Consider the following 16,662-nt stretch of genomic DNA (forward strand, 5'->3'; position numbering starts at 1 on the left):
AGCAGTAGTACTTATAGTTGTTCCTGTCCCAGGAGTGTTGGTTTGTGTGGTACCTGTCCCTGGGGTTGTGCTTTTAGTTGTACCTGTCCCAGGAGTGATGTTTGCTGTGGTGCCTGTTCCTGGGGTTGTACTTCTAGTAGTACCTGTTCCAGGAGTGGTGCTGGTTGTGGTGCCTGTCCCTGGGGTTGTTCTTGTAGTAGTACCTGTTCCAGGAGTAGTGTTTGCTGTGGTGCCTGTCCCTGGGATTTTACTTGTAGTAGTACCTGTCCCAGGAGTGGTGGTGGTTGTGGTGCCTGTCCCTGGGGTTGTTCTTGTAGTAGTACCTGTTCCAGGAGTGGTGGGGGTTGTGGTGCCTGTCCCTGGGGTTGTTCTTGTAGTAGTACCTGTTCCAGGAGTGGTGGGGGTTGTGGTGCCTGTCCCTGGGGTTGTTCTTGTAGTAGTACCTGTCCCAGGAGTGTTGGTGGTTGTGGTGCCTGTCCCTGGGGTTGTTCTTGTAGTAGTACCTGTTCCAGAAGTGCTGGTTATTGTGGTTCCAGTTCCTGGAGTTGTGCTTTTAGTAGTACCTGTTCCAGGAGTTGTTGATAGACCTAAATGCAATAACAAATATACATTTTGAAACTATTAATGATCTACAACTCTCAAACTAACAGCATTATCAAAATATATTTACAGACATTGAAAAAGAAACCTGCATGAAAATGTAAAAATTCCTGCAACTACTATTAATGATTAATATTGGATTCAATATATACTGTTAAAAACATTGTTTATATGTTGAATACCTTAAAATATCCCTACTGCTTTGTAAATTACTGATCCTCTGTTCTACACATGTAAAATCTTCCTCTAGATAACACATATTGGAAAGGTTTATTAATTCAGACAGGAGTGTATTTTGGCCTAGGATAACAAAGACTGTGCCTAGGGTTACATGATTAAGGAAGAAGCACATTTTGAGGGGTAGTTCAATAGGATGATGCCTTTCAACACCTATGATTTACAAATGTTTTATCGTATTACAAATCAATGGTCCCTGGCTGTTTAGTGAAATTGCATGACCATTTCATGGGTCCCTAGTATCCATATGCAGGGGCGGACTGATCAGCTGGGCAAATAGGACCTGGACCGAGGGCCCAGCATGTAAGGGGGCCCAGAAATGGCATCTCCAGCATGGCTCCTGGTGTGCTGCGTAAGCTGGGGCTGACACCTGTCCTATCCACAACTAAGCAGTTAAGTGTTGGTTTAGGGGGGCCTTGTGTCTGGATGTGGGGTTTGTTGCTCGATGGGCCCTAGAGTAGGAGGGGGGGTCTGTCTCTGTGAGAGCCATGGAGTATGGGGTCTGACCCTTGAGTTTGGGGCACTGTCTCTGGCCCTTGACATTGGGAGTCCTGACGCTGGAGTTTGGGGGCAGAACAGGGAGGCTACTATGTTAATTTGTATAAATTGTAATACATTTGGGTCAGTGTGAGATAGTGGGGGCCCTTCCCTAATTATTGCCCAGGGCCCTGATTGGTCTTAGTCTGCCCCTGTCCATATGTGATAAATATATGAGGAAAACATAAGTTTAAGAGTGGGGTGTAGGAGTATGAGCAACAGATTTCCCAGTGCCAACAGAAAACTAAATACAACAATGAATTCAGCTCACACTGGTTTTGCTTTGTAAACTCTTAAAATCCTATTTTTTCTGGGTTGATCCAATAAGATCCAGCTTATTTTTTATCACTTCAAATCAAAGGATCCACTATATTTCTCTGTGAAATTTTGGATAGGGATACAGCAAATAAGATTCTTACCTGGGGTGATATTCACATTGACCAAAGTTGTGGCCACTTCTCCAGTTGAGGTATCTGTTGCTGACACCTGAGTAGGAGAGAAAACATAATTTGGGAATTGTTGTATATGCAGGCGATAGGTTGTTTATTTTCTGTGGTTTAAAGGGACACTAAACCCAATTTTTTTCTTTCATGATTCAGATAGAGCATGAGATTTTAAGCACCTTTCTAATTCACTCCTATTATCATTTTTTCTTTGTTCTCATGCTATCTTTATTTGAAAAAGCAGTACTGTAAGCTTTAGAGATGGACCATTTTTTGTTCAGCACCTGGGTAGCACTTGCTGATTTGTGGCTAAATGTAGCAAACCAATCAGCAAGCTCTACCAAGGTGCTGAACTAAAAATGGGCCGGCTCCTAACCTTTCATTACTGCGTTTTCAAATCAAGATAGCAAGAGAACAAAGAAAAATTGATAATAGGAGTAAATTAAACAGTTGCTTAAAATTGCATGCTCTATCTGAATCATGAGAGAAAAATTTGGAGTTAGTATCCCTTTAAGTAATGTACCAAAATTTTACTGAGAAGATATTTTCTTTAAAATGAATACCCTATGTCTGCTATCAACATAATTTCAACATAACATTGCAAAGCATAAAATTCTGAATCATATTTTTCAATAATAATTAAACATAAAGAGCTATATTGCAAGTGGAGTGCTAATTTATTGCGCACCCGTAAATTGGAAAATGTGCCCGTTTACGGGCGCGATAAATAACCATATCTGCTATCAACATAATTTAAAAATAACATTGCAAAGCATAAAACTATGAATCATGTTTTTCAATAATATTGAAATATAAAGTGATAGATTACATGTGGAGCGCTTATTTATTGTGCACCAGCAAATGGGAAATTCACCCGTTTATGGGCGCACGATAAATAACCAGCCATTACAAGTGCCTTTATATTGTGGGCTATGGGGAACTGTGTATTCCCTGTACATTTATATGTATATGCTTATATACATATATATTTATGCGTTAACATGTGTATATACACATATAAACACAAATGTATATATTCATATGTATATATACATATATTAAACATTTGCTGCCCAATACTGCCCGACTTACCACCTTTACTGAGCTAGGTTCTCTGACGTGTCTCACGGCATCAGAACAAGGCTCCCATTGGAGCCTATGGAAGCGATTTTGTGAGCACAAAGATTCCATGGGAACGTAAGGTTGCGCTCTCATTGCGGCTAACTAAGTGGAACACAAATATCGCCCTCGCAAAAGTAATATTTTGCACTCCACTTGTAATCTAGCCCAAAATGTCTAGTCTATTAATTCTTGACAAGACTATAACAGCGGCATCCAGAGTATGATACATACCGCAAACACTATGGTAGTTGGAGAGTTGATAACTGCATTAGTAAAGATATATCCTTCCCGAGAGATTCTAAAGTCGCTACTATTCTGAATCCTGTATGTGACAGCTGGGTTGACTGTCTGCAGTAACAAAAAATTAGATTATTTCATTAATTGTTAGGCTTTATAAAATATTGTTCGATAATAGTGTTTTTAAAATTAAATTAAAATATATTTTTTAGTGCTAAAATGTTTTCACAGGCCTTGGAAATATATTAAGGATACTTACATCGTCAAAATCATCATCTTTAGCAAATACACGGAGTGGTTTGCCTGAGCTGCCAAACTCGTTTATGAAAGCGTCAACAGGAGCGTTAACAAACGAATCACCCTCATAAAAGTTGCTGGTAAAAATTGGTGGATGTTCATTTCTCTCCTTCACATGAATTTGTACTGTTGTTAATGCATATTTGGTATTATCATTATTCTGGTAAGCCTGGAATGGACATAGTATATTAGTTAAATACAGAGTTAGCCAAAAGTTTCCTGTTCATCCGTCAGGGGCAGAGTTACATCTGTGAATCACATGGACAGAGGTTGGAGTCTTTGGGGCCTATTTATCAAGTATGGAGCTTGATGCCCACCGCTGCTCCATAACTAAGTGGGGGAATGATGAAGAGTAGTTTCCTGTTGTCGGAGGGTCCTTTGGGTGTCAAGAAAGTTTGACAGGCTCAGTACAAGGTGTCGGGGCAAGATAATGGGGCTGGGTCAGGCATAGATAGGTAAGGACCGGTTAGTATTGGCAAGGAGACCAGGTCACAGATAAACGTTACTGCAGTGGAAAAAGGTTCCAGTTGGCAGTAACAGTGGTATATTTATAATATAGTTGCTAGTTTTAAAGTGACCGAGGTCATAGCAATGAGCCTTAAGACGTAGCAATTCAGTAACACACACAGAAAGTGGTCACTAAACTGTAGTGATGTCAGCATTGCCCATTCACTAAAATGAAGGTGCTATAAAAATGTTCTACCACTAGTGACAAAAAAGGACATAGTCCTTTTATCTTTCAGCCATCATACCTACCATAACCTGCAGGATTATTGTCCCGAGATTATCTGCAGCCTTTGTCATTGTTATGTTTCCATTAGAAGCATCCACTGCAAATATATTATCAACATTTCCTAGAGAAAAAGAGAGAGCGAGAAACCTATAAATATATTTTTTGGGCCAGAGTGTTACTAAATCCAAGAAATACGGTAATACAGAATTTAAGTAATATATATATACAGATACAGTCACACATGCTCGCTTTCAACCAAACATACTGAGATACAAACAAGGGTGAAACAGACATATGTGGCTGTAGGTTAGGAACACAGGGAGGAAAAGATCTTGATGCACTCCTGGGCCAATCACCGTTTGGCTAAATGTAACTAACTCTTTCATTTTGCTTTGTGTATGTGAGTGCTAGACTTTGTATGTGTACGTGTATACTGTGTATGTATGTGGGAAAAACGAGCCTTCTGGCCTGTCTAGATTTGTTAATGAACTACACAATTAGTTATTTTCCCTATATTTTGTGCGTAGTGGAGGATTTTTAACTCACTTTTTTCCTCCCCCTAATTTTAAATGTTGTATTTTGCCCAGAAATCAACTTCACCCAGCAGTGATTCAAACCTTCTCCTAGCTGATGAGTGGCAAACACCACAAAACAGTCTGTCCTGGGATGGTTTTGAATCACTGCACTAAACCTAGCTAAGCTTATAAGCTGTGTGAACAGCGATGCTTTGTCGTAAAGGGAGTCTGTGTAAAAGCACACTTGAAGTAAAAAAGTGTCTCCTTCTGAACCTCATTTGCATATCTTACCCACAATCCTTTGCTGCATCGGAAACAATGAACAATGTAATTCAGAGGTTTTCTGTGGGAAAAACAAGCCTTCTGGCCTGTCTAGATTTGTTAATGAACTACACAACGAGTTTCTCTATATTATGTATATATATATATATATATATATATATATATATATATATATATATATATAAATAAAGAAGATGGTAGAAGCACTCCTGATGTAGCAGTAAGGCCCAAAATGGCCTGCAGTGCACTCCAAGTCTAAATACAAAACAATGGAAGGAGTCACTCACAGGGTCTTAAATCCAAAAATACTGATGTATTTATTAAATACATCAGTATTTTTGGATTTAAGACCCTGTGAGTGACTCCTTCTTCCATTGTTTTATATATATATATATGGCGTCCAGTCAACAGCCCAACCCTTCAGATGCCAGCTGCCTGGGTGCAAAAATGTAATAAAATATATTCAAAAAACGAATGCACTCTCAGGACTTGCATAAAATCAAACCAAATTTAATGGAACGTTTTCGGAGAGATAATCTCCTTCATCAGTATGTGATAATATGCTAATGAGGGAGATTATCTCTCCAAAAACGTTCCATTAAATTTGGTTTGATTTTGTGCAAGTCCTGAGAGAGCATTTGTTTTATAAATATATATATAGATAGATAGATAGATAGATGATAGATAGATAGATAGATAGATAGATAGATAGATAGATAGATGATATATATTTCAGGTCTACAATTTCTGTTCATGCTGCCCAGAGAACAGAATACAAATGAATATCCGGTCTGTTAAGGGTCTTGATGACTGAGTTTGGGAAACACTGCTTTAAATGAAATGCTCTGAATCCTTTTGGTTCTTCCATGTGGCAGGTATTAAAATGAAGAAGCGTACTACTTATAGCAACAAATACTTACCACCAATAATTCTGTACATTATCATTGCATTAATACCCACATCTCCATCCACAGCATATAAAGGACCTGGAGTTAAGTGCAGGGGCCCAGTCTAAAACAGAAAAAGAGCATGCGTTATATTCACTGTCCTGCACAGGAACTAAATTATCATAAACAAAATTCATGGATATGATTGCTAGTATTAAATGGGTCACCTTTTAGTGGGGTTATTTAAGCTTAACTGGAGCTTTTTTGTAAGTATTTTAGATTTGTATAGGTTGAACTCGATGGACTTCAGTCTTTTTTTAACCTTATCTACTATGTTACTATGTTACTTTGTTATATAGACATTGTCATCAAATTCTAATATATAGAAATGATACATATGAAATAAAGCAAACACCTCTAATAACAGCTAATGCCATTAAAATCTTGATTATTCAGACATATAGACAAACACAGGGGTCTATACATTAGTGCTCTGCAGGCTAACAGCTCATAGACTTCCCAGAGACCGTGCTTTGATAATATTATTATCTACTTTCAAAATGAATATGAGAGCTCTCAGCACTTCTCAGTGTGAAGTGGATACATATAAAACTGCACTGTTTAAAGGGACATTAAACCCTCTTGCTTCTGTGTACAATTGTGCTTGTAGAGACCGAAAAGCAAATTAGTAGCCTACGTTTTCTTTAAAATGCTGTAAGCTGCCCAAACCAGCTACAAAATGCACAAATTGATTAAGAGCAGTAGACACATTCATTTCCCAGCCCTACCTGATATAAAGGAGATAAGATAAACAAACTCACTGCAGTTCTTAATAAATTTTGATCATTCATGAAGGGATAGTTTTTAATGCTTCTGTATATAGTTTTTTTTTTGCAATTCAGTACTTATTTGGCTGATATATATCTATGTAATAATATTATTCTAATGTCCCTTTAAAATATATATTTATTTTTTCGTTATTTAATATCCTACAGATAAGTTTGTTTTCTTTTGTGATGCAGACAGAGCATACGATTTTAAAAAAGTTTCCAATTTACATCTATTATCAAATTTACTTTGTTCCTATGATATTCTTTGTTGAATCGATAACTAGGTATTCATCTGAAGCACTACATTACAGGAAATAGTGCTGCCCTCTAGTGCTCTTGCAAATATATAACAGTGTTCCTGAAATGGGCCGGCTACTAAGCATATGCTCCTACTTTTCAACAATAGATACCAAGAGAACAAATACAAATTTACAATAGAAATAAATTAGAAAGGTGTTTAAAATCACATAATCTATCTGAATCATGAAAGAACAATTTTGGGTTTCATATCCCTTTAAAGGGGTAAATATTTTAATAAGGGATGTAAGAAGCTTACTCGACTCACACAAGCTGTCAGTCACATTTTACATAACTGTTCCAGAAGATATTTGTTTTTATAGTTTTTACTGAATGTTTTAAGATTAATGAAAACTGCAATACTTGAGATACATTTCCAAAATGGAATATCACAGAAGAAAATTTGACACATCAATCTCTTACTACTAACATACGGCCAGATTACGAGTTTTGCGTTATGAGCGGCTCAGTACTAACTTACAAGTTATTTCCACCGTTCACCTCGCTATAGCGCTGCTATTACAGGTTTTCAAAAACCCGGCATTAGCAGGCAATATAGCAATGTTGAGCTCCATTGAGCTCCATACCGCACCCAAATACCAGCGCTGCTTTGAGCTGGTTTTACGTGCTCGTGCACGATTTCCCCATAGACATCAATGCAATAAAGGAGCGTAAAGCTCCGTAACGCAGCCCCATTGATTCTTATGGGGAAAGAAAATGTATGTTTACACCTAACATAAACCCCAAGTCTAAACACCCCTAATCTGCTGCCCCCGACATCGCCGATACCTACATTACACTTATTAACCCCTAATCTGTCGCCCCCGACATCGCCGCCACCTACACTTATTAACCCCTAATCTACTGCCCCTAACATCGCCGCCACATACATTACACTTATTAACCCCCTAATCTGCCACCCCCAACGTCACTGACACTATACTAAAGTTATTAACCCCTAAACCTAACCCTAAGTGTAACCCTAACACCCACTAACTTTAATATAATTAAAATAAATCTAAATAAAAATTACTATCATTAACTAAATAATTCCTATTTAAAACTAAATACTTACCTATAAAATAAACCCTAAGCTAGCTACAATATAACTAATAGTTACATTGTAGCTATCTTAGGTTTTATTTTTATTTCACAGGCAAGTTTGTATTTATTTTAACTAGGTAGACTAGTTACTAAATAGTTATTAACTATTTACTAGCTACCTAGTTAAAATAAATACAAATTTAGCTGTAAAATAAAACCTAACCTGTCTTACACTAACACCTAACATTACACTACAATTAAATAAATTACATTAATTAAATACAATTAACTAAATTACAAAAAAACCACTAAATTACACAAAATAAAAAAGAAATTATCAAATATTTAAACTAATTACACCTAATAGCCCTATCAAAATAAAAAGCCCCCCCAAAATAAAAAAAACCCTAGCCTAAACTAAACTGCCAATAGCCCTTAAAAGGGCCTTTTGTGGGGCATTGCCCCAAAGAAATCAGCTCTTTTACCTGTATAAAAAATACAAACAACCCCCAAACAGTAAAATCCACCACCACCCACACAACCAAACCCCCCAAATAAATCCTATCTAAAAAAAACTAAGCTCCCCATTGCCCTGAAAAAGGCATTTGGATGGGCATTGCCCTTAAAAGCTCTTTTTCAGCCCAAAACCCTAAGCTAAAAATAAAACCCACCCAATAAACCCTTAAAAAACCTAACACTAACCCCCGAAGATCCACTTACAGTTTTTGAAGACAGGACATCCATCCTCAACGAAGCCGAAAGAAGTCTTCTTCCAAGCGGGCAGAAGTCCTCAACGAAGCCGGGAGAAGTCTTCATCCAAGTGGCAAGAAGTGGTCCTCCATGCGGGCAGAAGTCTACATCCAGGCGGCATCTTCTATCTTCATCCTTCCAACGCGGAGCGGCTCCATCTTCAAGACATCCGACGTGTAGCATCCTCTTCTGTTGACGGCTACTGAAGAATGAAGGTTCCTTTAAGGGACGTCATCCAAGATGGCGTCCATTGAATTCCGATTGGCTGATAGCACTCTATCAGCCAATCGGAATTAAAGTTGAAAAAATCCTATTGGCTGATTGGATCAGCCAATAGGATTGAGCTTGCATTCTATTGGCTGTTCCAATCAGCCAATAGAATGTGAGCTCAATCCTATTGGCTGATCCAATCAGCCAATAGGATTTTTTCAACTTTAATTCCGATTGGCTGATAGAATTCTATCAGCCAATCAGAATTCAAGGGACGCCATCTTGGATGACGTCCCTTAAAGGAACCTTCATTCTTCAGTAGCCGTCAACAGACTTCTTGCCGCTTGGATGAAGACTTCTCCCGGCTTCGTTGAGGATTGATGTCTGGTCTTCAAAAACTGTAAGTGGATCTTCAAGAGTTAGTGTTAGGTTTTTTTAAGGGTTTATTGGGTGGGTTTTATTTTTAGCTTAGGGTTTGGGCTGAAAAAGAGCTAAATGCCCTTTTAAGGGCAATGCCCATCCAAATGCCCTTTTCAGGGCAACAGGGAGCTTAGGTTTCTTAGATATGATTTATTTGGGGGGTTTGGTTGTGTGGGTGGGGGATTTTACTGTTGATGGGTTGTTTGTATTTTTTTTATAGGTAAAAGAGCTGATTTCTTTGGGGTAATGCCCCGCAAAAGACCCTTTTAAGGGCTATTGGCAGTTTAGTTTAGGCTAGGGTTCTTTTTTTATTTTGGTGGGCTTTTTTATTTTGATAGGGCTATTAGATTAGATGTAATAAGTTTAAATATTTGATAATTTCTTTTTTATTTTGTGTAATTTAGTTAATTGTATTTAATTAATGTAATTTAGTTAATTGTATTTAATTAATGTAATTTAGTTAATTGTATTTAATTAATGTAATTTAGTTAATTGTAGTGTAAGGTTAGGTGTTAGTGTAAGACAGGTTAGGTTTTATTTTACAGGTAAATTTGTATTTATTTTAACTAGGTAGCTAGTAAATAGTTAATAACTATTTAGTAACTAATCTACATAGTTAAAATAAATACAAACTTACCTGTGAAATAAAAATAAAACATAAGCTAGATACAATGTAACTATTAGTTATATTGTAGCTAGCTTAGGGTTTTTTTTTTACAGGTAAGTATTTATTTAGTTTTAAATAGGAATAATTTAGGTAGTAATTGTAATTTTTATTTGGAATAATTTAAATTATTTTAAAGTTAGTGGGTGTTAGGGTTAGAGTTACGTTAGGGTTAGACTTAGGGTTAGGTTAGGTTTAGGGGTTAATAACTTTAGTATAGTGGCGGCAATTTTGGGGGCAGCAAATTGGGGTTAATAACAGTAATGTAGGTTGCGGCGATGTTAGGGACAGCAGATTAGGAGTTAATAATATGTAACTAGTGTTTGAGATGCGGGAGTACGGCGGTTTATCGGTTAATATGTTTATTATAGTGGCAGCGATGTCGGGAGTGGCAGGTTAGGGGTTAATAATTTTATTTTAGTGTGTTTGCGATGCGGGAGGGCCTTGGTTTAGGGGTTAATAGGTAGTTTATGGGTGTTAGTGTACTTTGTAACACTTTAGTTATGAGTTTTATGGTACAGCTTTGTAGCGTAAAACCCATAACTACTGACTTTCAGTTTACGGTACGGATCTTGTAGTTATGGGCTGTACCGCTCACTTTTTGGCCGGACAGACAAACTCGTAATACCGGCGCTATGGAAGTCCCATTGAAAAAGGACTTTTTGAAAGCTGCGGTAGTTACGTTGCATTACGGCCAAAAAAGTGTGAGGTACAGATATACCTGCAAGACTCGTAATACCAGCGGTAGTGAAAAAGAGCCATAACGCTACTTTTTCACTCATAACGCAAAACTCGTAATCTAGCCAAAAGATTTTCCAATCTAGATGCATGTCCAAGTAAGAGCAAGGGAGAATGCATCTGGCATGTGCAAACACATACACTTTATCTTCCACCTAATTTACTCTTGAAATCTCATGGGGTCACAGTGAAATCCCACTAGATTATGGAAAAATACACTAGATTATGGAGAAATACACGAGATTATGAAGAAATACACTAGATTATGGAGACATCTAACAAATTGTGAACTCTAATGATGTTGATTGGCTGTTCATTATTTTCATTATGCTGATGAACGTCTGAAGAGGAGTTGAATAGTAACTGCTCACAGAGAGGTTAATCTGGTGATCTGATCTTAGTTTTAAATAAAAAGACAAACAGAGGTATAAATAATTAAACTTTTTCTTTTGCACAGTTACATCATAGATGAAGGAAAATTTATTTTGAGTAACATGTCCCTTAAAATTGTAGACAACACCCCTAAATGTTATGTAGTAGATATGGAAGGAGAGGGGACAATTATAAATTGAGAAGATTAGAAATATAAAAAGGGGAAGCATGAAGATTTTAATTGTATTTCTTTACAATATGTACATACTAAGGGGTTTATCTATCACAAGGCAAATTATATTTATGCAATTCATATTTATGAAGCAAAAGTTTAAACCGCTGTTTCCTAAACTTTCTTTGTCAACTTAGAGTTGGCGGATGAAAATCACCCCGGACTCATTTGACCTGAGTGATCGTCAAGCCCTGCTCTTGCTCAATTGGTTGAACTTGTCAGGGGGGCGTTCACCTGTGCAATGCTAAATATGGGGAGCAGATGCTTCTCACAATTTGCGATCAAATACAGACAGGTTCATAAAATGTAAAGCTTATCCATCCAATTGTTGATAATTCTAGCTCAAAGTATAGCCAAGGATAGAAGAATATTAAACTTACATTTAAAAATTGGAGTTATAAAATGAGAGCGCCACTTGTAAATTATATAAATATATGTGATAATAAAAAAATATTACTAAGCTGCTGTTGTATATTTCCATTTTGTTTTTTTTATATATCAGACACTAACAGTCCTAATAAAGTCAATTGCAACAAAGGATAAATAATAAAATACAGAGAACACTGTAAGATGTAAAAAACACCAAACAAATGGAGAGGTGTGTACAATTTGAAAGCTCTAGGCCGAGTAAACAATCCCAGCTAAATAAAACTAGGAACTTGCTTTTTGCACACTCGTGAAAAAAGTGTCATAAAAATCTATACAGGTAAGTTAAATGCAATGAATAAACTGCAATAAAAACAAAGTTAAAAGTGAAATGTAAAATAACAGCAAGCCGCAAATTACTGGCCTGGCCAGACAAAGCTTACTGATACTCACCACGCGTTTCTGGGTCTTGCACCTTCATCAGTAAGTTGTGGCTTGCTGTTATTTTACACTTCACTTTTAACTTTGTTTTTATTGCAGTTTATTCATTGCATTTAACTTACCTGTATAGATTTTTATGACACTTTTTTCACGAGTGTGCAAAAAGCAAGTTCCTAGTCTTATTTAGCTGGGATTGTTTACTCGGCCTAGAGCTTTCAAATTGTACACACCTCTCCATTTGTTTGGTGTTTTTTACATCTTACAGTGTTCTCTGTATTTTTTATATACCAATAAATATTTTATTATTTATCCTTTGTTGCAATTCACTTTATTAGCGCTGTTAGTGTTTGATATATATTTACATATAGCTTAGCATGCTAAGGCATTGTGGCTCTGTAGCAACCCAAGGGTTGCAGGTTCGATCCCAGGCAATGACCACTCAGCCTTTCATCCTTCCAAGGTCGATAAAATGAGCAGCGCCTTGAGACCCTTACGGGTGATTAGCCGCACTTTACAAGTACCCAATACATACATACATTTAAAAATGTAGATTTAAGTTAGAAAATAGTTTTCTGTGATATTTAAATATGCAATAATTGGAAAAAAAAACACATTAAATCTAAAATAAAATAAAAGTGAAGCTTTTGTATCAAAAACGAAAAGTCATTACTTCATTTACTTTGTACATTTGTAATAATATTTAATAAAGCTTGTTTAAAAAAATCCATGGATAATGTTAATATAGTGGAAATAGGAAATATATTAAAAAATTAAGGGGAAGCTGGAAAGTAAAAAAGAAAGTAAAATAAGAGGAATATTGTTATGGTGGTAGCCAGGAAAACACAAAAGTCCACCTATACACAATTCCTAATTTTATAGGCTGTCTCTCATCATTTTATAACATAGTGTGCATTGCCTTTTCTGTGACTTGGAATCTACAGAGGACAAAGTCTAGGAATTTTATTAGTCTAATATGACTAGAAGCAATCTTCTGTGGATAACTAGGAGATAACATTTAACCAGCCACACCTGAAAATAGTCTTGTTTATAATCATTTCTGTCGTCATATGATGACATAAATAGCACTGACTAATGATTTATAGAATCTGTATTTCCAGAGCTGGGTTTTGCTTCAGGAAACATAGAGAGTTGGCTAGGGTTTAGATGTTTAGAGGTGCAGGAGCGTCATCAGGAACAACATATAGAGGGCACACATTCAAAAGTGGAGGGGATCTAATAATTGCCAGTGCTAAAGTCCTATTAACCCTTTGAGTGCTAAGCACTTTCCCACCTGTGTGCTAAGGTTTTCTTAAAGGGTTTTTTATTTAATATTTTTAAAAATATTTTTTTTTTACTTTTATTTATTTATTTCAGATCCCCAAGACTTACACCGTTGGAAAGGTTAGGCGATTAACTTTCCAACAGTGGGTCTTGGGGGTCTGTAGCTGCTTAGATGCCTGAGATACAGGCTTCTAAGCAGCATGCCCCCTGCTCCTATATTTAACATTGTTAATGTTAAATAAAGTTGCGCGGTGACGTCATCACGTTTATAGCGTGTGATGTCACCACGCAAAAAGGAAGCCCCGGCAATGCCTTTCATTATGCAGCACCGATTGCCGGGGTAGGAGCGGGTGGGAGCCCCCAGATCTCCCTCAAGTTTGGAGAGTGCTAGTGCTCTGAGTCGTCATTAGCACCAGAGTGGGAAACTCTGTGATGGCTCAGAGCCGTCATTAGCACTCAAGGGGTTAAAGGGACACTAAACACAATTTTTTTCTTTCATGATTCAGATAGTGCATGCAATTTTAAGCAACTTTCTAATTTATTCTTATTATCAAATTGTTCTTCATTCTATTGCTATCTTTATTTAAAAAGCAGGAATGTAAAGCTTAGGAGCCGGCCCATTTTAGGTTTAGAACCCTGGATAGAGCTTGCTTATTAGTGGCTACATTCTGAACCAAAAATGGGCTGGCGTCTGCACTCTCACAAACTTCATCCACTTGCCAGGATGCTGAATGGTAGATAAGATACAGTCAATAGAAGACAGCACTCTCTGGGCTTGATAATAGGTGCAACAAGTGCCTTTTATTCAGTGACGTTTCGGGTAGAACACCCCTTCATCAGACCAACAACAACATAGTGAGCAGCAAACATTTATTCCCTATTAGACCCAGCCCCTGTGGAAAAAAAAATGCCAAACTGGTTGCCATTGTTACAGTGAACAAATAATATATACATCAAATGTGTTGAATAAACATACATAGTGCAAATAAACTATCTAATAATCATAGGAGTGGCTACCATGGGGCCGAATTACCATTGTGCGAGCGGACATGATCCGATATGGCGGATCATGTCCGCTGCACACCGATAAATGCCGACAGCATACGCTCTCGGCATTTATCATTGCACCAGCAGTTCTTGTAAACTGCTGGTGCAATACAGCCCCCTGCAGATTCGCTAGCAGGAGGTGTCAATCAACAGCAGCGGTCTTTAGGCTCGCCAGAAACACGGGCATCAAGCTTCATACGGAGCTTGATAAATATGCCCCCATGTATCACAAAACAAGTGAATAAAAGATTAAATAGATACCAAATATAAAAAACAAAAACCAAACAATATATATCCCCAATGATCGTGACATCATGTAAACAGATCTGCGCCGATATTACCTACACGCTTGTCATCCAGAAGTATGTTCTGCATTTTCCAGTGTATTACTATGGATATTAATTGCTAGTTTCCAACATGGTTTAACATTATTATATACTTCCTATTACCAGGTATTATGTTTATGTTTTCCTGCTGATAGTTTAAACATTTTTTGGGTGCTACAGATCTGTTTACATGTGACAATCATTATGGGATATATATTGTTTTTTGTTTTTCTTTGCAATTTGGGGGTCAATTTATCATTGTGCGGACTGACATGATCCGCTATAGTGAACCATGTCTGCCGCACATCAATAAATGCCGACAGCATACGCCAATCGGCCGCTAGCAGGGGGTGTCAATCAACCTGATCGTATTTGATTGGGTTGATTTGTGGCGATGTCTGTCCGCTACCTCAGAGCAGACAGACAGGTTATGGAGCAGGCTCGCCAGAAACATGGGGCATCAAGCTCCATTCGGAACTTGATAAATATGCCCCATAGTATCTATTTGATTCTTTTTTTTTCTATAGATACTTTATTTTCACTATGTATATATATTCAACACATTTGATGTATATATTATTTGTTCACTGTAACAATAGCTGTTTGGCCAGTTTGGCTGTTTTTTTGCACAGGGGGAGGGTCTAATAGGGTACAAATGTTTGCTGATCACTATAATATCACTGAATAAAAGGCACTTGTTGCACCTATTATCAAGCCCAGAGAGTGCTGTCTTCTATTGACTATATATATATATATATATATATATATATATATATATATACTGTATATAAGCAACTGTAAGAGTCCATTGTATTCAATACAGCTACAGGAACACCCTTTCAAATGGGCTTGACTCTCTGAGAAGCTGATCTTTTTTTCTGCTGCCTATTTTTAGATCTTTTCTGTAGACATTGTTACAATACTATAGTGCTGGGATTTTCAGTATAGTTGATGGTTTCAATAGGCAAATTCAGCTATTTTTAAATGGAAAAAAAATGAAGGTAATTGAAAACAATTTAATACACTCCAGCAGGCAAATTGGAGGGACATTAAAGGAAATAAGTTTATTTTACTTTACAATGTTTTTACTTTAACCCCTTAATGACAACTGACGTATTAGGTACGTCATGCATTAACAAGCAGTTAATGACAATGGACGTACCTGGTACGTCAGTTGTCTAACAGAGTGCTGGAAGCGATCACAAATGCTTCCAGCAGCTCTGAGGGTATTGCAGTGATGCCTCGATATGGAGGCATCCTGCAATACCACTTTACAAGCCTCCGATGCAGAAAGAGCCACTCTGTGGCCCTCTCTGCACCGGTAGCGATAGTGCCAGTGTCCGCCGGGTGCACGATGCGCGTGCGCGTGCACGATGCGTGTGCGCGTACACGATGCGCGAGTGTGCACGTGAGCGTGCATGTGCGTGTGCACGGGGCGCGCGTGCACCCATTAGCCACACTGACACCAATGAATGAGGGCAGAAAGGGGAAAAAAAGGGAATTTTTTTTTAAAAAAATATAAAAGAATCTGGGAGGGGGTGGGGGTATTGTGGGGGGCTGCTACACTACAGAAATAGTTTTTTAAGTAAAAAATAAAATAAAAATGCTTTTTGGGGGGTTTTTGGGGCCAAACTGGGTACTGGCAGACAGCTGCCAGTGCCCAAGATGGCGGCAATTAGGTAGGGGAGAGGGTTAGAGAGCTGGAGGGGGGATCAGGGAGGTTGGGGCTAAGGCAGGGGTCCATCACAGCTAAA

General features: G+C 37.6%; 1 protein-coding gene across 1 annotated transcript in view; it reads right to left on the reverse strand.

The window, feature by feature from the left end:
- CDHR5 (cadherin related family member 5) overlaps window positions 1-16,662 on the reverse strand; it is a 75,570-nt gene that overhangs the window by 14,687 nt on the left and 44,221 nt on the right. Inside the window, exons 6-11 of the mRNA XM_053689291.1 lie at window positions 5,924-6,014; window positions 4,230-4,327; window positions 3,436-3,642; window positions 3,171-3,287; window positions 1,794-1,860; window positions 12-587 (exon numbers count right to left, since the gene is read on the reverse strand). Of these exons, the coding sequence (XP_053545266.1) occupies window positions 12-587; window positions 1,794-1,860; window positions 3,171-3,287; window positions 3,436-3,642; window positions 4,230-4,327; window positions 5,924-6,014 (1,156 nt within the window). The remainder of the gene's footprint in view (window positions 1-11; window positions 588-1,793; window positions 1,861-3,170; window positions 3,288-3,435; window positions 3,643-4,229; window positions 4,328-5,923; window positions 6,015-16,662) is intronic.

Source organism: Bombina bombina, chromosome 7, assembly GCF_027579735.1.
Source record: "Bombina bombina isolate aBomBom1 chromosome 7, aBomBom1.pri, whole genome shotgun sequence".
NCBI classification, from domain to species: Eukaryota; Metazoa; Chordata; class Amphibia; order Anura; family Bombinatoridae; genus Bombina; species Bombina bombina.